The 21,903-nt window shown below is 41.0% G+C and overlaps 1 protein-coding gene across 8 annotated transcripts in view; it reads right to left on the bottom strand.

Moving 5' to 3' along the window:
* The window catches only part of NRXN3 (neurexin 3), a 906,050-nt gene that overhangs the window by 615,389 nt on the left and 268,758 nt on the right, over positions 1-21,903 (bottom strand). For all 8 annotated transcript variants that reach the window (XM_063399086.1, XM_063399087.1, XM_063399090.1 and 5 more), the window contains one exon: positions 5,433-5,636. In XM_063399086.1, the coding sequence (XP_063255156.1) occupies positions 5,433-5,636 (204 nt within the window). The remainder of the gene's footprint in view (positions 1-5,432; positions 5,637-21,903) is intronic.

Below are 21,903 nucleotides of genomic sequence, written 5' to 3'. Positions count from 1 at the left end.
TCACTCTTGTGTTATTGACGTCTGCAGAGTTTTGTGGGGTTATTTTTTCAGTGATACCACAATAACTATAAATCTTAGGGCTTGCCCTCAGGCTACTCCTCTATGAAACACTACTCCAGTTGCAAGATTCTCATTTCAAAGAATGGGAGTCCAGGCCACTGAGAGGGCTGCCATAACAGGTACATGGCACTACTACATCTCCAGACTGTGAGCACAAAGCCTGCAATGCCATGCGACTGGGAGCAGACAGAAACACTCGGGTGCATTCCAAAGGAGGCAGCTCCCCATCCAGGTTTATCTAGCTTGGTCAGTGGGGATCCTGAAGGGCAGCTAAGAGAGGGTATCTGCCTGCCCTGTTACACCAGCACCACCATACCATCCACACTACTACCATCAAAGAACATGCATAAAGGGTAGCCTTAATTTTGAGCCTTGCCCAAATCAATCCAAAAATTTTCCAACCATGCATACATGAAGTTGTTCTCTCCCTCTTTAAATTGGTTTTTGAAAAGGAAGAAAACACTTATCATCTAAACTAGTACAACAGTACAAATCCAAAGCAGAGAAGATTTTTCCTGGTGGTGAGGGTGCAGGTGTAGTCTGGTCATTGTGCTCAAAACAGCAGCATCTGGTTAATTCAGGAATAATTCAAAAAACCACTTGGGATTCCTCCTGCACAGTACCAGGGCAATAAAACTTCTGGTAATCATCATCTGGGACACTCAGCCCTGTTATCAGTATTTACTTCTGAGATAGGTTTTGGAGATGAGTATGCCTGAACAGCTGTAAATCCAGGCACCTGCCAGTTCAGCAATTGGATGAGGAATGTGGTGGATAGTAGGGAAGTGAAAACAGACTGTTACTGCATGGGGAGCAGGATTAGCTGGGAAAACCTTCTGCAGTTGCTTTTTTTTTTCATTAATTGTCTCATGTAAACCAGAAGTTCCTTCCTTAGTGCTCAGATGAAAGGTTATCCAGAGCATAGCATCTGGAAAATGGGCCAAAGACACTCTCCTTCCAAAAGGTTAAATACCTGGGCTGCAGTTAGCTAACCCAAGGGATCCATTGTTTGAATGGAGGTATCTTCAGCAGCAAATAGAAAGCTGAAATTTAGGCCTATGTTTCTTACCAGTTTTATCTTTTTGTCTGAAAATAGTAATATTTATTTGATGAAGTCAAATGATGAAGTCACCTCTATTGTGTTAGGAAAAAATGTTTTTTCCTTTGGATGAACAACCATATGTGGCTATGGAAGAGTACTTTAGGACAAGTATAGGACAAAAAAGATAATCAGGGCCCAACTGTTTCTAAGCTCACTCTCAGTTATTTCCAACAGGAAAACCAGGTAAAGTCCTGTCCACCCTTACCCTATGTTATATTAAGGCTCCTTGCCTCTCTCCTAGTTGCGCTGTTTTTACGTAGGAATGACAAAAGAAATTTTCCCTTTTGAATGGGCAGATGTGGCTCTGACACCTTTCAGATAAGTGAGAGAGATGGTTACACTTCCTTAAATGAGAGGAGGCAGGAAATATTTATCCTAGTCACCAGTGACCTGAAGATATGCCAGGCTAGTAAGAAAAAAACCCCTGAAATATTCTTTAATGAAAGTCACTAAAACATTATAAACCTGCCAATGGGAGGAAAAATGTGAACATGGATCTCCCTATCAGACCAGCCATTTCTTTCCCTTTCTGCACATCATCTCATCATCAAAAATTATTCCCAAGCATGTTCCAAAATATGATTTGCTTAATTTCTCTCTCTCTCTCTCTCCTTCCACTCAAGACCTATTTGTTCAAAATCCTTCTCAACAGAGGTGAGATATGTATCACATTTGGATTTCTATTCTTCACACAACAAAAACTCAAACTACTGAGAGTCATGCTGTCAATGTGAGGATTTGCAGTGCCTCAGGCACCCACACTGGAGAGGTCTTGCCCCCTTCCTTAGAGAATTACTGACTGCTGCTCTTCCTTCCCTTCCCACCTTCTAGAGCAAGCACCCAGCTGCCCATGCCCACCCATGCCCACTGCATGTGTCTCCCCTGCCTGGTTTGGAGGCTGAGTGCTGAGGGGTGAGAGGGATATGCCAGCCCCTGCAGGCTGCTCCGTATGCTCTGTTCTCAGGGCTGTTTGCCGTGCGGGCCGCAGGCTTCAGGCCTTTGAAGGGTCGAATACCATCTTTTGATTTACCATGGCTGATGGGGTGTGGGAAAGCTTTACAACTGAAACACATGGGAGAGTCAAAAAACAGACAAAAAAAAAAGGAAAAGAAAGAAAACAAAACAAAACATTGGACAGACTTTAATAAAGACACAAATTATAATAAGTAATCGAATGGAATAGATCAAAGAGAAGAAAGAGGCAGCTCTTAGTAATAGTATTTAATGACATAAGAAAAGCACATTTAAATAACTCACCCCTCAAAACAGTCCTTTTTCAAACACATCTATCATGGGTTAGACACTTGGGGGATTATGGCATATAGCTAGTCAGCACCAAGCATACTCAGATCTTCAGAGGTGGTGGTGATGACTGTTTCTCACAGGTAAGGAGATTTTGGCAAGGTCAGAGAAAGATTTCATTCACGTTTGTGACATTTGGGCTATGAGCGGTCTCCCTACAGAGTTACTGTGACTTAGAGTAAACAACTGGAAATGAATGGCTCTGGTACGGTGATTCCTCTTCAAATTCTGTTCTTCAACAGCAAGGTAACTGCTGTTTTGGTAGAAGGAAAGTCCTGTTTCAAGGACATTTTCTGACAGTTTTATACATCTGAATAAAGGAGAGGTGAAGCTCAATCTGGGCTCCAACAGTTTAAACTACCCCTCTGTTGGGTTAGACATAGGAGAGTGCTGACAGGTTTCCACTGATCCAGCCTATAGTCACTTTGGGGAAGATTCAACCTCACAAAAATTTACAGCTGAAAACTGGCAAAATGTGGCATACACATTGCTTCAGTCCCTGCTGCTACACAGAATCAGCCTTCAATTTACACAGGGGTTTGTTTAAAGATTTTGTCCCTGCATTAAGCTGTCAAAAACACATCTTCTCTGAACACATGCATACTATCTGTCAAATCTTTAGCCACATCTTTTAGGTGCCAGACAGTAAGAGCTGAACAGTAAGAGTCCATCTCCAGGCTAGGTGGTGGCATAACAGCTCCCAGTGAGTGCTAGAAGTGACTAATGCCAATCAGGCACACAATGTTGACAGGCCCTGAGGGAAAATACTTTCTGCCAGCATGATATAATGAAAATTGGAAAGAGAAAGCTTTACAAAACAAGTATATTCAGGGTTATATAAATATATCCTCCTCATATCCACTTAGGGTCTAAGTCTAGGAGGCTCCAAACACCCAAAATGAGCAGCTCCCCTGATTTTCATTCATTTTTAAGAAGATGTAACAGAATCAAACAAGTGGTATCTTTCTCAGAAGAAAAAGTGGCAATTTTTTATAAAGTCTGGCAATTTTCATGCTGTAGTACTTCTCATGTGGGAATATCAAAGGTGATAAAAACAGCCCTTACTAAAATACTAGCTCATCCCTCATAGCGTGCAAAGAATTCTACTTTCAAGAAGTAGAGAAACTAGGACTTGAAAAGTAAAAGAACTGGCTCTGGGCTACAATAGGATACCATAGAGTTGGACAGATACTCAGCTGGCCCCATGACTTCCCCACAGAAGCATACCACTACCACTCTTTCAGTGATTAATTTTATTTTCTGAGAAAAAAATAGCTAGCCATAATTTTCAAAAAATGAAATGGGGAAAGTATAATCTCATTTTTCTTGTTTATTAGCAACAATTAATTAGATCAGAAGAAAATGCAAACACCTACAGATACACAAATGATCTGGGGTTTTGTGGAAGATTCTTGTTGCACATGTAAGGAGGCTCAACAGCAGCTCTTTTCAGCTGTTCTCCAGAGAAACTCTGCAAATCTGTGAAATTTTCCTTCTCTTGGGGTTAATATAGGCAGAGATGGCTATCATCAGAGTGCTGTTTCTCTATATTTGAGGAGTTACTGTCACAGATGAGGTTCATCTATTCCATCTGTCCCATAGGCCAATCTGGATTGCACAGCAAACTGCTTTTATGCAGCTACAGACTCAATAGTGTGTTAAGCTTCTTCAGTCAAAATATGCAAATATATGGGGGTTTTTTGGCTGGTGCTTTGCTTTTATTTACTAAAAGGCAAGAGTTTCTACAGCCTATTAGACAGACACTTTCCTTTCAAGAGATATGAACTTGTTTGATGCACCTTCTATTCACTTTCTTATTCAAAAAGTAAATAATAGGGTCTGGCTTGCAGTTTTGAAGCCAAAAAAAAACCCAACTAGATGCAATTTTAAACAACAAGCTAGTTCCAGAGGACAACATATTCTACAAATAAAGCTGCTTCATGGTTTGTTCATCATAGCCACAGCAGAGCTCTGAAGATGGTGATACTATTAGCTCAAAAAGTGTGAAACTCGTTCCAGTTGGCCTTAGAACTTTGAAAACTGACAGAAGGTTTCACGGACCATACACAAACCTTCATATAAAATAACCTACACATTAAGAGGTATAAGATTATGCACTATTATGTTAGTTTTGCCTCTTTGAGTCAGAACTTCTTTTCAGTTATATTCCTGAATTCACATGAAGCAACAAGCTGCATCAGTGAAAAGTGAAAGAAAGCTTCAACTCATGTATTTACATTCTTTAAAAATTTATCATTCCATAGAATATCTAAAGACTGGGAAGAAAATTAATTGAGGCTAATCCAATAGCACATTCACTCCCAATTGTTTTTGTATTGCTGTTCTTGTTTGACTTGTTTCTAATTGTATTGTTTAATTATTTTCTGGGAAAGCGTAACTCTAAGGAGACACAACACAGCTCTTTAGGATGGGGGCATGCACTTTTATGATTGTTAATTACTTTTTTGTAGAGACACAACAAAAACACCAGGCTTTTTTATTAGATATATAAAATATGGCAAGCTGTATCAAATGCTACTAAATTATGCAAAGGGCAGGGGGTTTACAGGACTTCTGCTTGCCACCATATCAATTTTGCTTCTTTTCCATGTTTGCCTTTGACTGTTTTGAGTGATGCTGTATGAATGAGGGATGTAACTGATCAAAAGATGGACCAAATAGCATGTTTCACACAGAGCTCACCAGTCCCAGACCAAGAAAGGAAACTTAAAACCTTAAAAACCAACACTGTCCATAACGAAGAACTGACAGCAAATCTTCATGCAGCAATGCAGAAGAGAATGTCTCTCCGCAAGAGAATATAATTATAGAAGTTTCAGCAGTTATTTTAGAAACCAATCCAATCCAATCAAACCAACAGAAAATAAATGAAATCGTTTTTAAAAGAACACTAATCACAAGCCCAAACTAATAGTGAGGAGGGCAGTGGGAGGTGTTCATACGATACCTAGATTGACCATGAGTTTGACGCGGCCCCCGTCCAGCTCCAGGCGCAGCGTGTCAGCAGAGTCTCGAGAGGTGGTTGCCATCAGCAGCCCATAAGCACGCTGGGACATGAAACGGAAGGACACATCTTCTGCTTCTGTGTGCATAACCATGGGCATGATGATCTTCATGTACATGCTGCCATCATAGCTCAAGATAGAGGCCTCTGCAAGGAATCAGCAAACAAGTGCAAAAATGAGAAAAAGTTGCACCTCTGAAAAGCCCTCACATCCATCACACAGCACTTTGTCTACAGAAACCATAGCAGTTGCCACAGAAAGGTATGTAACGGGGGAAAATGCAACAAACATTTAACTGCATCCAGAAACCCTGCAGGACAAATATGAGCAGCAAAGAAAGATATGGTGTTCACTGAAACTGATGACAGCAGTACCCAGGGACACATAAATCCCAAGGTCAGTGATGTGAGGACAGAGCCCTTTCATGATTATAAGCTAGCAAAGTCTTCGTTTCTCACTTCTTCCAGAAAATACAATCTCCTTCAGTGCACTGAAGTCCAGCCTTCCCTAGGACTAGCAGTATTGACTAGAGTGACTAAAGTGTTAAATTCTGGTACTCTTGCTGTTGCTTATTTAGACACAAATTTCATTTCTTTGATATCACTTTAAAGACAAAAAACCCCGTATAAAGTGTATTTTCTAATAGGTCTTTTTTTAAACCAGATTTGTTCCATTTTGTGATTTTATATTTTTCCCCTACTAACTAACAACCAATGTTAGTAGAGCTCTGCTGACACAACCAATGCAAACGAAGAAAGGAACAAACCAAACTCCATTGCAAGTGCCATTCAATTGCAGACAGTTAGAAGACAAAGGCACAATGAAAGCCAGGACGAAGGAGGAAGAAGTGAAGAAAGAAGTTATATTTTTCTATCACCTCTGAAGATGTCAAAGAAAATTGGAATTTCAACTGAGGAAAAGAGTTAAATTTAACATTCTCTATTTGTTCAGGTTCTCGCCTGCAGACAGTGATATTGTCCTCTAAGGGGTAGAATTAAAGTCTTGTGTCAGAACTGCAGCAAGCTCTACAGCACGGCAATCATTGTTTCTTCACGGAATATGCTCGAAAGCATTTTTATTTGCAAAATTTACAAATCTACATAAATATATTAATGTATGAATCTGAGCATTCCTATTCCTCACAGCCAACTCTTACCAAAGGCAGAGCTGTAGAGATTGTTCCATGCAGGGCATCTACCATAAAACTACATATCAAAATCCCAGATTTTAAAGAAAAATAGACGGGTTCAGCTTCCTAGAAACATGGATGGCTTGCTCCACAAAGCTCTCGTACCAGTACCTCATCCAGTTCAGTTCAGCTGAAGTTTTCTCAAATGATTGACTGGGATTCTCTCCAGGCACCACCACCCCACCATCCCCCAGGAAATTAACAGCCCATCTAATTTAACCAACTGCAAGACATGTATTTGGAAGGCAGATGTTCCCCTTATGTTTCAGCCCTTTGTCCCATTTTTCCCAGCTGATGAGAGCAGAACTTCCACCAGGAAAAAGCAAGCTTGGGCAGAGCCTCACCTTACAGCCTCCCAATGTCTAAATGTTAGATGCTACAGTAGGGTTAAATAGATGGGAAGCTGAGGAACAGCCAAATGTCCATGCCATAAAGCACCCATGGCAAGCTTCAAAATGGCCAGTAACAGAACTGCAATGCAATAAATATGCAAATGAGGTGATAAATAAAGATAAACATGTCAAGCTTATGAAGTGAAAGAGGAGACATATATATGGTTCCAAAACATTTGGTGGGGATCACTACAGTTGTGCTGGTGCAGCAACCCACCACACTAATAGCTGGTATGCAGCACATCTGCAGTCACAGGACACACAGACATATTAAGAAAACTTTTCTGGGAGCACCATTAAGATATCTGTGAACAATGTCCCTACTCACCAGTTTTCTCAGCTGCACTTGCCACACACTGCCATGGTCTGTACACAGAAAGCTTTCTACACACCTCACTCACTCAGCCATTACATTACACACATCTCTGGTACCAGCTGCCAGTGCTGCCCTGGGGTCCCACATCTTTGGCCAAGAAACAGAGAAGGAAAGAAAGCTTCTTTTTCAAGGTGGAAGAACAGTTTCTTCTTTTCAAAGTGCAATTCTCTTCCCCCTCACGTCTGCACCTCTCACTTGCCACCCACAGCTGCAAGCTGGAACTAAATGTACTGTATATTATACATACACTCAAAGGCAATGCCTATGTACACACAAACCTTTCTTGCTCTCTTTCCTCTCTCTCTCTGCAGATTGTATTAGAAAATGCAGTCAAGCATGAAATGGCTCTTCAGCTCAGATGTGCCTTGCATGAAACAGTTGCTGGCCCTAGCACATGAACAGCTGCGAGAAGGGAGTTGGAGAATATCAGGACAAGGAGTGGGAGTAGCTGACACAACTGTCCCAGCTCTGCTGCTTCCTTCTCCACAGTGCCATGTGCTAGGTGCCCTGAAAACGAGTTTTTCTGCAGTGACTACAACAAAGCAAAAGCATGGTAATAATGAGTCTCTTCCCTTCAGACTTGTATCCTTCAGCTTTACTGATCTCATTGCCAGACAGTTACTTTCCTTAGAGAAGAAACTCTTACTATTATACTTATGTAAGGAGCACCTGAAGAATACTCAGAATTGAAGATGACATAAAAGTTTGGACAGTGTTTCAGCTGAAATCCCATAGTAGCCTAAATCAAGGTATTACTGTCCCTTCTCCAGCCAGTCCACTACCAACAGGATGCAATGAAACCTCGTAACAATTAAGCAGATAAAGTTAAATATCTTGAAACAGTTGAAACAGGCTCCACACAACCCCAGGAGACAATGCTCTGTTCTTGTGTGTGCCCTATGCACTCGACTTATTTCAAAAATGACAAGATTTCACTCTCGCTTTGCAAGCCTTCGCAATCTGGTGTATCTGAGAGCCTTTCAGCACATCTTGCATGCAGACCATTCCTTCCAGGTATGAAAATACCCCTTCAGAGGAGGGGGAGTAGTCATACAAATAAACCTATTTCCTTTTCCTGACAGTCAGTCCCCAAAGCTTGAGAAAAGCATGTTACAGCTGAGCAACACATACAGCAAATCTGCTCAGGGTTGAATGTAACCTGGCAACAAGTGCATGACCTCAGCCTCCCAGACCCCTCCCAGACCTGGCAACTTCTGCCTGCATGCAGGCATCCATTCAATTGTCCTCGGCCATCTGCAGCCATGGGACTGTAATGCTTTGTTCAGCACCATAAATACAGGCAGCAGCACAGTTTCCAAGTTTAAAATACATGCACATTTCTGCCACCCTTCTACTTTTAGGATAGCTATTATATTGGATGCACAGGAGCAATATGTGAAATCATGTTTGAGACCCTCACAGATTTGTACAGACAAGAAAAGCTGAGTGACATTTATTTGTGATCCCAGTGCCAGAAGCTTCAGTGCCATTGGTTTGGAGATGGAAAGAGGAAGAAACCAGGTGCTGGTTCAAAACTGCTCTGATATAATGCCAGAAATCTGTGAAAATCAATATGTTATTAGGAGCAATTAGCTTCCCAGTCTTGTGCTCTCAGAACCTGCCAGTTTTAATTTTACACTTAGCATCCAAAGGAGCAATTCATTGCTGCTTCCACACAAGGCTCTGCATAAACCTCCTAGGGAGATGGAACAGACATATTCTTAGCATACAGAGAGAAAATTATTCAAGACCTCTTCATGCTATTTCTACTGCTTTCTAACCTCTCTCTTGTATTCATCTCCATCTCTCGCCTCCTTCCTTTCTTCTCCGTTTAGTTTTTCTGTCGTCTCCTGTTCTTCCCTGTGGTCTTTTCCTATGCCTCCCAGACTACAATACAGTGTAGTTTCTTACTGAAATTTTCAGAAAAGTGACAGTGCAAAAAGCATTAAAAATATCCACATTTCATGACAATTGAAGTCCCCAGTGACAGCACTGCAGAGCACAGGACATTTTCCCTGGCTACACTTGTGAGACCAAAACCCTTAGACCAAAGATTTCCACGTTCTTGTGAATTCAAATACCCCTAAAGTGCCTAAGCTTTGTATTCACAAACCAAACACTTTCCTGCAGGCATTGATTGCACAGCTCACCTCCTGCCCTCACATGTTCACTAGCAGACACGTGGCCCCAAATAAAAAATAGATTTTCTGAAAGCCAAAACTACACTTTAAAACAAAACAAACCAAGATTTTTAAAAAGAGCAGTAAATCCTCTTTCCTGCCTGAGTGGATTCCATACAGATAAGTTTCAACAAAAGAAGCCTGACAAGTGATTTGGGAAGCCTGAATATAACCACTCAGACTGAATCTGACAACAAATCAGGAGATAATGCTCCTGTTTTGGTGGAAAAGATACGATGGGAACTTTAAGTGCTCACAAGCGGTTAGAACCTTGCACATAATCCAGCAGGAGGGGTGCCAGAAGCTGTGGAGGCCCTGTGCCAGTGCCTTGCTGCCCAGGGCTCACACAGGAAGGGGCAAATGGGGGCCAGGTCCAACCAAAAACCAGGAACCCTCATGGGGATGAGGCAGGTCCATGCTCAGGCCAGGAAGTCCCTTGCTGGCCAGGGTTTAGAGTGACTGCCAGGCAGGGCCACGGTGACAGGGCTGACGATGGGCCTGGCTTGGCAGCAGCGTGGCCGGCACTGTGGGGACCTGGAGGCTGGCCCTGCCACAGCATCACCATGTGGGGCTGATGGCCAGGGGGCTGCCAGGGGTCCTGGGCCATGAAGGGTGGGGGAGCCCCAGTGGCCAGGCAGGGCCTCTGGGTGCCTTAAGTGTGCTGGTGGTACCTGCTCTGGGACTGCTTCTCATTAAACCATAAGAAAAGTCCGTATTTTCTAAATGTGCTATGACATCTTCTGAATTTTCCCTGGATGTCTCCCATCCCAGTGTCACTGGACTTCACTTTAAACTTAGCCCACCAAACAGGAAAGAGCAATTTGAAGGCATATAAATGTAATTCACTAGCACTGAGAGGGACAACAACAGAGAACACAAAACTATCTTTAAAAACCTTCCTAAACTGAAGCATTACATTAGAAATAAGAATGGGCTCTATTAGTGTAGCAAAACACCCCGAAAAAAAAAATATCACAAATAGACCACTAATAGGGCTTACTGTGATAGTAAGAACAAAGCTATTCTGCTTTAGGGATTTCAAACTGACAAGATGTCAATAGTATTATTATAAGTTGTTATCCACTGGAAACTCATAAAGATAAAAAAGCAAAAATCTTGGACACATACAGAGAAAAATAAAAGTATCAGACTGGTTTTTCTGGTATTTAACCTCTCTATGGTTAAATAGTGTAAAGACTAAGTTTTTTTTCAAAATCAATCCAAGTTTTTCTTAGCTCCAAACAAAGATGATGCTTTCCTTCTCCACTCCCAAGTGGGTATATGGCTGTCTTTACAAAAGGATTTTCATATCCTGGAACTTTATATATCATTATTCCAGCTCCCTCACTCTATTTTAGACTAAGTAAACTCCTTTCTAGTCAGCTTCTCCCAGCTTTTATTTTCTAAAACCTGCCTCTCCTGCTTCTCATCTCTGGCTTCTGTCTGGTTTATACCATTTTCTTATATTCAAGTTTTCCAATTTGAATAGCATATGTCAGTTAAGACCAAACAAGCACTTACAGTAATTATGTAAGACATCCTTACCAGTGCACTGCACAAAACAGTTCCAAATGAAAAGCAAACAGGAGACATAACAGAGCAAGCTCCAAGGCATTCATCACATTTTCAAACAGAATACTAGTGGAGCAAGAATACTGGAGGAGCAGTAGTAATAATTGTCACTTAAAAGGTCCCTGCTATAGACAAAAACTGCTAGCAGATGTTTGCATAGGCCAGATGATATCCAGATGAATATTCTTCAAACACATTTTTACAAAACCTTGCAGATTTTATTTCATAACATTAATTAAAACATTCAATTTCTGGGCCTGAAAATAGCCCAGAAGTGTGTTCCTTCATATAAAAGAAAAAATTCCTAAAGAAACCTCAAGTGGAAACCACATCTATTTATTTACCTAGAAAGTCAGAAGAGAATAAAAACCCTATCCACCAGTTTTCTTTCCATACCAACTGTCTCCCCATGTTCCAGTACCTTATATATCTTCTATCCCTTTGAAATCTTCCCAAACACATAACCAAAGCCTGCATATAATATTATTGACTAAGTATCCACAAAATGGAAGACATAAAAAAACCTTGATTCATAGAGTTTAGATTTTGAAATTGCTATGGATATGAACAAAAGTAATTCTGACTTTTTTTTAGAACAGCACTTATTTTGTTTTTTGAGTCCAAAATTAACACCTTGCGCTTCTGCTTCAATATTATTATACCAAAATCCTGTAAAGATATCCTCAGAATTTTCATCTTAAAGTGGAATAAATCTCAAGAAACTGGTTAAAACTGTGACGCTTCTACCATTGTTAGGTAAAATCCCACAACATTTTTGCCTGTCAACAACAAAAGCTTCAATGGAGACCTTACAAATTTTAAACTGACCTAGGGAACACATATTAGGGACATGGCTCCCAGATCTTTCTCCATTAATAAACCTCTCTAACATTTGTCATCTGGATTCTAGCTTTGTTTAACTTCTGTATTTAATCAACTCTCCAACTCCCCAGGTTACCTGTGTCTACCCTACAAAGTAGTATGTACCAGTTTCCATCAGCATCAGGCTTGGTATGCCCTTCCTACACTCCTCTTGTCACCACACGCAAAAGAGTATGGGCTAAACAAGGGGTGTTGCCAGGTGGGGAGCTACCGAAAGAACAAATTCCTGTACTCCACAATAAGAGGCAAATAAACTTTGCTTTTCCTTTCTTGGGGCTGCAATCATGAAGCACTGGCCCAGGGAGAAGCTGTAAGAGCACTGAGTACCACAGTGGAAATATTTGCAGACAGAGGCAACTGTAGCTTGTAAATGTTATTGCTAGCCCTGGGAGGTGACGAGGGAGGTTATATTGCCATACCGAAGCTTGGCAGAGGCTCAGGAAAACCAAGAAGGAGCACACGTGCTTTTCAAATCTACTCCAAATGTCACTCTAACATTTACAGAGCTGTGTACAACTGTTTGGGAAGAAATCTCTGGCAAGAAGGCTAAGGGTAGAAGAAGGATTGCTCCTCAGTGTAAAGAAGTGTAATAGGGAAACATGATACTAAAATGATAGTTGGAGAGTTTGCATTACAATGGATGGCACTTTAGAAAGTGATGCAACTTCCATTTAGTTCAAACATCTTTGAATCCTCTTCATGACACTGTGAAGCTACATGAAGCATTTGATCACTACCTGCAGAGTAGTATTCACTGAGATAGGGAGATTACAGCAAAAAATATTTGGTTTACCTCAGTGTAAAGTGAAAAAAAGGAGGTAGCGGACACAATTTGTAGCAACGAAAACTGAGAAAATTTTAAGGAAAAAATTACACAATGAGGGTTGCCACACACTGTAACAGAACAGCTGTAGAAACTCCAGTCCTGGAAATTTTCAAAATTCAACAGGATAATTTTTTGCCTTTAATAAAAAATTCTGCTCTTCAAGTTAGTCTCACTTGAAGCAGGTGGTGGGGACAATTTCCAGAGATATCTTTCAACCATGATTATTCTATGCAAGTGCCAGAATGCCCTGACTTCACTGGATATTGCATCTTTTCACTTACACCTGCAAATTGCTACTGTTCTGAGGTAGGAAAGGGTTCCTGAGGCACCATCTCTAGAAGTTTCAAGAGGCATCTGGATGTGGCTTAGGGGTGACCATGTGCTGCTGGGTTGGCAGTTGGACTAGACGATCCTGACAGTCTCTTTCAACCTTGATGGTTCTTTGATTCTGTGATCATCAGTCTATCATTTTTGAAAAACAAGGCTGTAATGTAAACTACGTTCATAACCTTTTTAAAATTCATAAACAAGCTCCCCTCAGTTCTGTTTTTCCAATACTGGAAAGAAAAACTAACTCCTCTTGCCTCTGGCTGTTGGTTTAAGGAAGGTTCACAGGATTTGACAACCCTCAATTTCATTTTCTTCCTTTTCCTCATCTGACAGCCCCGAATCCCTCAACTTGGTAAATTCCTGGAAGAGGTGTGTTAAAAGAACAGGGAGCAAATGGAAAAATTTGGTCTACAAACTATAGTTCAAACTTGTCCATATCATACTTTTGCTTTTGAAAAAGCAAAAATTCTTGAAGCAAATCAGTTATTTAGGAAGGGCCAGAAGTCAGACACTGCCATGCTGAAAATAAGTAAGCAGAGGAACTAGGTAACTATTTATTAAACTCAGGTAAGGCAGGCAGCTTCATGGAAACAAGAATGTCACAACACTAGCAAAGGATGGAAAACAGGTCGTCTTTGAAGGGAAGCCAAATAAAACAGAGCAGGTAGCAATTAGGAGGGTAACAACAGTATACACACTGTGGAAAAATACAGGATGATATGTAATTTGGGGTTTCAGGCTACAACTTCCAAGCTTAAAATACAAGATAAACTAAGCTGAGTTTATAATTCTAGGATCGTGAGGAAGGTCCCTTCAGAGCCTTTTCTTTTTGTATCACATACCTGCTGTTTTCCCTAAAAACATTCTCAAAAACCACTAATCCAAGAGTGGTCCCCATCTGAGAGCAACACTCAGTCAGTGCAGCACAGACAGAGCCAAAATGATGACTCTGATTTCCAGGCATCCCACAGACTCTGTCCATTCCTAATGAAGTCATCAGCAGAGATGAAACAGCCAGATCTGTTCACCCAGCTAATTGCAGCCACTGTTCAATTATTGGAACCATGATAAAAAGGCAAAGAGAGGCAGAAACTAGTGGCTGGCATGGAATGGCAGTTGATATTGCCAGGATCATGAAGGCTGAAGCTAGAGGTACATGTTTAAGCCTGCAAATTTCACTAGCAGATAAAAGAAATTTAGTCTTACTTTCAAGTAACAAACACTGCCTTTTGAAAACATGATTATACCCCAGACCAAATTCCACTTTACAACTCTGGTACTTGTAGATAAATGTTTATAAAACAAAAGGAATTTCAGACAAAAAAAAGGAAGAAAAAAAGAATTGGCATGGATATGTACGGTGTTTATGTACTAATGATGACCCAAATTACATGGAATTTCAGTGTTTGGACAACTACAGGAATGTCCATGAGCTGTCCCTCTCTTACTCCAAATATGACCAAGTGCAGTTTCTCTCTTACAAAACCAGTATCTTTCTGTAAGGACCCAGTTAGAAATTCAGAGTCTGTAACACTGGTTATAATTATCACACAGTGATTAAACTCCTACAAGTCTATCTCAAATGCCAAAGGCTGTAGTGCAGGATCTGCAGTGCAGCACTGTGTACTGGTCCAGCTGCCTGCACTGGCATTCAGTGAATGTGTTTACAAATAACAGTAGCCAGTACAAACCCTCAGTTCAAAACTCAACGATTTGGGTTCATCGGGGGGGAGTTCCATTAATCCTTTTCATCTTCTCTGAGCTCCAAGAGCCTCCAGTGATCTTGATGGGAATTGTAAATGATAATAAATCCTGCTTCTTGTTGAAGCTGTGATTTAGTCAGCATTGGCAACTTACAAGATTCTCCAGTCAAAAGAACTGTAGATATATAAATTATGACAGCAGCTGTGACCCTAGTACAGTCACATTCACCATTATGCAGCCCACTTTATTCTCTTTGAAATTCAGGGCAGCAGTCAGAATGCAATGAAGACTGTCATAATCCAAAAGCACCAGCCTGATGTCACAGTTAAGCAAAACTGAATTTTCTTCAGCTGCTTCTATCACGGACCTATTGAGCTGCTGAGGCCTGACACTATTCCTGTTCAAAACAAGACCGACCAAATCTTGAAATCATCAGGTATCTTACACTTAAAATGTCATTTACGTGCAGAAGATTTTCAGATGGTGGCAATGACTTTTACTGAAATTCCTGGATCTCTCTTGCTCCTAACTGAAATTGGAAAGCTGTCACATTGTCACCCTGTATCAAGACACTTGCATCCACTTGCAGATAAGATGTAAGAACGTACCCACATCCTGTATTTTTCTCTTTATATTAGACATAATTAAAAACTCCAGGTTAAGAGAGCTTTAATGGTGAATAACCAGCTATTTATCCTTCCCAAAGCATTTCTGTCCCCTATAATACATTCCAGGGGGACATTTACTCTCCAGATAGCTAGCAGCAAATTAAACACAGCCTATCAGGGAAGAGGGTCTCCTCAAACTGCTCAAATGTAAAATTCAGTGTCTGCTTATCAGTGACCACACCTCCTGACTGACATCACTTTCCCTATACCTTCATTCAATGCTAGGCAGCACACCTGCAGAATGAACTTCCTAAAAAGGAACTCTGCCATGAGCGGGCAGGTAATAAAAAGCTTCACTTCACTATGGTCTTCTCAGGTTCTCTAGGTTTTTAAACAATCTCTTTATGAGACTGAGAACCTGAAATATTCACAGAGCAATAGCAAGGAATAATTGGTCCCCCACCCACATCAGTGTTAGTCCCTGTACTGTTCAGAAAAGCATTAAGTATGCTACAGTTGATATCTCTGTCACAAGAGTGACAACCATTTATTCCTAAAGACTGGAGTTCAGAAATTCCTTAAGACAGAGGAAAAAAAGGAATTTTGTAATCTCAAACTAAGACCAGGTTTTCCATATCCAAAAATCACTGTTTAGAATGACCTGCAGGGCTGCCTGTGCTCTGAGGAAGTCTAGGACAAAGGGAGGAATAAAGCTACCCATCACAAATATAGCATATTTGCTAATCTGGCTGGCAAAGTGCAATCTCTAAGAATAGATTCTGAATCCTAATAAAAACTTAGATGTTTGACAAAAACATCAACAGCCACACTCTTAATGCTCTGTACAGTGGAAAAACCAGTTTGCTTTAACCTAAAATGTTTCCCAGGCCCCTAAGTGCAGAAGAGTTGGAACTAGGAGACTAAATTGCAAAACCCATCCCATTTAGATAAGTGGGATCACAGGTAAAGTCAGGGCAGCTAATCACCACCTATGTGCTGAAAATTACCCATAAAGGATATTAGATGCACAATCCTTTTACAGCAATTAGCTCTTGTTGATATGAATACGAAATAGGTACCTAGTAAGAGTTACCTTGGTAACAAAAGGAAGGAAATTAATCAGAACAAAGATGGAAGCCTAGGTATATTTGTGGGATGACCAGTTCCAATACATGTTTGGAGGACTGAAGAATGCTTTCACATGTATTATTTGGCCAAACCTCCAAAGTTTATCAGAGGAAGGATATTATCAGAACAGAGTCCAACACAATTTAACAAAGCATGGTAAAAGCAGATGGGAATGTGGCTATCAGATTAACTTTGTATAAAGGCTGTGGCAAATCCATCATGAGGTTTTCCAGGCTCTGAGAAAGCCTGACCAGAACTGGTCCTACCAGAAAATTATGTTTACTTCAAGGATGAAAATTTTCTCTTCCCTCATTATACAAGGACAAACAAGTGGTGGGGAAGAGAGTCTGACGTTCTCTACTCCTCAAATGGTATTTCTCCATAGAGGTAAAAGCCATTAATCATTACTTAATTAAAACTGGGGAAAAAGAAACAAAAGAAGTTAAATCTGAAGGCATTCTTTCAGTTTTTCCACTTCTTGTTGCTAGCTCCTTCTCTTGGGCTGTCTGCAATCTGCACCCCTACTTTTCCTGTACCCACTGGAAGGGGTTGAGAAGGCAGGCTGCACCTCTGCAAACACGGCCTGCAGCTGCAGGAGAAGAGTCTGGCTGCTGCCCAGGCAAGCAGGAGTGGTTAGGAACAGCCACAGGATGTGCCCCTCACATCTGCCCACATTTAAAGGAGTCACACAGTCCAGCCCAGGAGATAAGAAGCACTCAAAGTTCTATGAGGACAGAGCAGCAAGGGAAGCCAACAGCTGTTACCGGTGGCTGAAGCACGATAATGGAACCTCCCCTGAAACTGGCATCAAGCCTTGGCGTCCCAGATGGTCTCCAGTCTGAAAAATATTTGGGACACCATCCAGAAGCCTTCCCACAAGGCATGTAAAGTTGAATTAAAGCCAATATGAGGAAACAGAAGAACTCATAGTCTGGAATTTTCTATATTCTAAAGGATCCTGTACAATTTCAAAAATTATTTAGACAAAAATTACTTCATAACCATAGGCCCTGTTTGAGCCTGACTGTAACAGCTACCTATTGGGATACTTTTAGTTTAAAATTGAGTACATTGCAAAAAACAATCTAAACTCAACTATCTATATGTACTTCACCTGTCAGATTTCCCCCTCCTACTGTTCATGGCATCAGAATATGGTATTTTTTTCATATCTTTCATATTTTTCTTTCTCCTGTTACCGTGCAAAACTGCAATACAAAAAACAGCAAAAAAAGCAAGCTACCTGCATCAGGAAATAAACAAAGCACATCAGAAAATTCCTTCATGTAAACTGAAATAAAATTTCATTATATTTTTCAAACCTATTCTTTCAATTTCCATCCAGCTTTGGAACAAAAAAAATCAGAACATGCACAATTTGTGCTTCCAAATACACAACACCATAATCTTCAATGACGTTTAAAGGCTGACTTATCCTTAACAGCAATTTTATCAAGTCAGAACAAGATTCTGCACAATATCAAGGCAACGAGGGTTGTATCCAGCCACACTGAACCCTTTCCCCTGGAAAACACAGTTACACCTACAGCAGTTGGCCTTACACAGCAGATCACTTCTTTACACTGCATAAACATCCTCCCCTGTTGGCCAGACTGAATAGCACAAAGGGAGGAATACAGCAGGAAACTACATAACCAAAGGAAAACAGACATGGCCCTCAGTCTTCCACACAAAGTCAAGCTCTGACCTGCCAGAATTTAGGACATATTTGGACAATACTCTCAGACACATAGGATGATTTTGGGGGGTATCCTTTACAGGGCTAGGAGTCAGACTCGATGATCCTTGTGCATCCCTTATAGCTCAGGATGTTCTATGATGCTGTGATCTATGGTGTTAAAACTGCCATCTAATGGTGAAACTGCAACTTTGAAGCAGGCAGAGTAGACAGCATACGAGGAAACAAATGCTGCTGTGACCTGCAGCTCTTGGATTTGGGCTGACAATCACCTTTTTCAGCAACATTTCATTATATGCTGCTTGCCACAGCACTAGCTGCTGGTGAAGCAAAAATGTATGTTTTAAGTGACAAAACATATTTTCATCAGGGATGTGGTTACTGACTCAAACTGCCAGATTTGATTTCCAGTTTTATGCTACAGATAACGAGACTGAACAACAAAGAATATAATAATGTCAAAGTTCAGACTTGGGTCTTTTGAGGACTGATAATGTCATCTTAATTTCTGATGAAATACCTACCAACAATGAACAAATGCAGAAATGCTGAGTTAAACCATTTAAATTACTCCAGCGATACAGATTTACTGAACATTTCAGCTATTCCAGAAGCAAATCACTGTCGGTCATCTATCATTTACCTCATAATCTGGTGGTACAGGTTCAAAATCACTTTCCTGGTGACTCAAGTATGGGCAGAATTTGTGGCCTTGCTATGCACCTAAACCAAAGGAAGCTAGTTCAGACAAGTCAGTATTTGCGTTTCCACTTTGCTACAACTATAATTAATAGTACCTCTTTATTATGCTACCACTGATCCCCTAAGAATTGTAGAATCATAGAATGTTTTGAGTTGGAAGGGACCTGAAAGATCATCTAGTTCCAAGCCCCTCCCATGGGGAGGGACACCTTCCACTAGACCAGGTTGCTCAAAGCCCCATCCAATTTGGCCTAATAATGTTGGCCTATTATCTAAAGGAGAAGGACACAAATCAGGACTCTTGAGATCTATTCCCCAAGTCCTTTGTGTTTTCCTTATTTGATCTGAAGGTAGGAAAGAAAGTCATTTACCTCATTCAACAACACTTGTTATACTCTCACTTTAAGGAATCCTTACAAAGTAAGCCAAATATATTAAAAGGATGTTGCAAATAGAAAAATAGAACCTAATGAACTCTTGTATTGAAGATACTATGTGCCAGGCACAGACACATTTGGAATCCACTTCTAATAGGTTACTGACATCTAATTCCATACTATCACCAAAGACAGCTCAATTTACTCCTCCTTTTAATGTGCAAGTGAGGGCCAGTGAAAACTGTCAGACTCCTGATGAAAGACAAGCACCTAGGATACGTAAAGAAAAAATTCCTTCGTAAAAGCCTCTCTCCAAGTCATTCAAGAGTTTAGAATCTCAGAGTTTAATACATGAGCCATCAGTCCCAGTAACACTGGAGAAAAGGGATGTTAAGCTCTTCACCCACAGAAGCAGACATGTGGCCTCTTTTGCAGAAAGAGAGACATTCTATTTTCAATATAAAGTGAATCACAGGCTCTTACACTGGAGCTTAATCATGATCCTGAAAGTTCAGTACAACATCTGTACTGAACATCATACTCTGCTTTCTCCTCAGGGTTCCTGGAAGGCTGCAAGGGTATAAGGAGAGCCCAGAGGGTGGAAAAGCTGTGTGCATTAAGGAATTAATACACTTCAGTAAATATTTCAAGTCTATTTGAAGACAAACACAGTATCAAGCTTTTCCCCAAAAGGGTTGCTTGTAGGAACTTAGGAAATCAAGCAAGCCACCAGTTGCTGGGTGAGCAGAGCAGGCAGTGGGGATGCAGAGGCCATGGGTGCCAGGGACTAGTGCACTTGCTCAGACAGTTTGGGGGCACAGTGAGAGGTAGATGGCAATGCTGCCTGAGGCCATCAGATGGCAAAGGAGGCTGCAATTGTCTCCTCATCTGTGCCACTAGTGCTGAGAAATACTTGTTATGTGGTTTTTTTTCAAAGGACAGCTGTGTGGCTCCTCCTTGAGGTAGAAAAGAAAGCAGAGACACACAGCAAATCCCAGTCAGTTTTCTGTGTAGTGGCACTGCCACCAGCTCTCGCTGTCACTTGCTGGACAGGGTCCCAGGTTTCCACTCTCATCTGGACAAGTTCTGGATAAGCAAGGGCTATTTCAAAAGAAGTTTTTCCTAATTTACACCTGGAAAGGATTAGACACAGCTCTATACCACAAAGAACTGTTTTCTAAAATCAACAGCTGACATACTCTAGCAAAGAGGAAAAAGAGTAGGTCTCCTAACAGGATGGTTTTCCTGTCCTCGATTCCGGTTATTTGAAGTCCTCTACACGATTTCAAAGCATTAAGATGCACTCAGGGATGTCTTTTGAACTGGCCTACTTTCACAGCAGAAACTGAGACAGAAATAGAAGAGAGCTCATCCACTGTCACACTGCAAAGCCAGGACTGTGCAGGGACACAAACCACTGTCCACCACAACTGGGCTGCTGCCCTTCATTTTCTGGATGATCCAAGAACCACCTGTCATCTTGTTGTACTTTTCATCAGACAAACCCTGAAAAATTCTCAGGATATCAAACAAGTCAAAATAATGAAGAGGTCAATAATTCCTCTGGAAACTGGAAAATAATCCACACACCTAAAAATAACCTAAATCTCTAACGGAAAGGGGACTGATCTTGACATCACTTGAAACATAGATGGTAAGACTCTATAGATCCAACACCTGTTTTTCTTTCAAATTCTGCAGATAGAGAGAAACTCAAAAGGGGAAGAATTGAGGCACAAGACAGTTTTTAAAGATTTCAATTAGCCTTTTTTTTGGACTAGGATTTATTTACTGCAGAGTTAAGCATCTCTCATAGTTACAGATTCTCTATTTATATCTGCTAACTCTGCAAATTTCCTGATTCTCTGATTCCAGACCAGCTGCTGGGCACAGCTGTGCTCCAACAAAGGCACCAAAACCAGCAGGATTGCTGTGGGACTGTCATACTTCCCTAATTTCATCTGCATCTGGAAGAGGAAATCACAGTGCTTTTCTCACCCACTCCTGACACAGCTCAACAGAACACCACCAATGTAATTACAAAAAAAACCCCTCCATGATAGATTGCCAGTGTGAGAAGCTCCTAAGCTTTCACAGCTTTTAAACATTGCACTAAAACCTCCTGCACAACATACAAGGTTGTCAACATAAAGAATACAGGAATCCAAGTGAACAGTCACCTGCAAACCTTTCAGACAGAGCAGAGGAGATCCTGTGAGCAATTTGACATGGAGAGATCAAGGCATAGAACTGCAAGCAATATAGAGTCTGGCAACAAAGAAGCCTCTGTTCAATGGGAAGAGGGGGAAGTAAAAGCAATGCAACTAGGCAGAGCACCCAGTGTCTCATAACACTGCAGGCTGTATGACCACATATAGCTATGTGGCATCTCAATCTTGAAGTGGGTTTTTAGGATGCAGATTTCATATTTTTGTGGGCATCAAGCTC

This window comes from Prinia subflava, chromosome 5 (genome assembly GCF_021018805.1).
Source record: "Prinia subflava isolate CZ2003 ecotype Zambia chromosome 5, Cam_Psub_1.2, whole genome shotgun sequence".
Classification (NCBI taxonomy): domain Eukaryota; kingdom Metazoa; phylum Chordata; class Aves; order Passeriformes; family Cisticolidae; genus Prinia; species Prinia subflava.
Note: the sequence above shows the minus strand (reverse complement) of the source record. Positions and strands in the feature narration are given on the sequence as shown.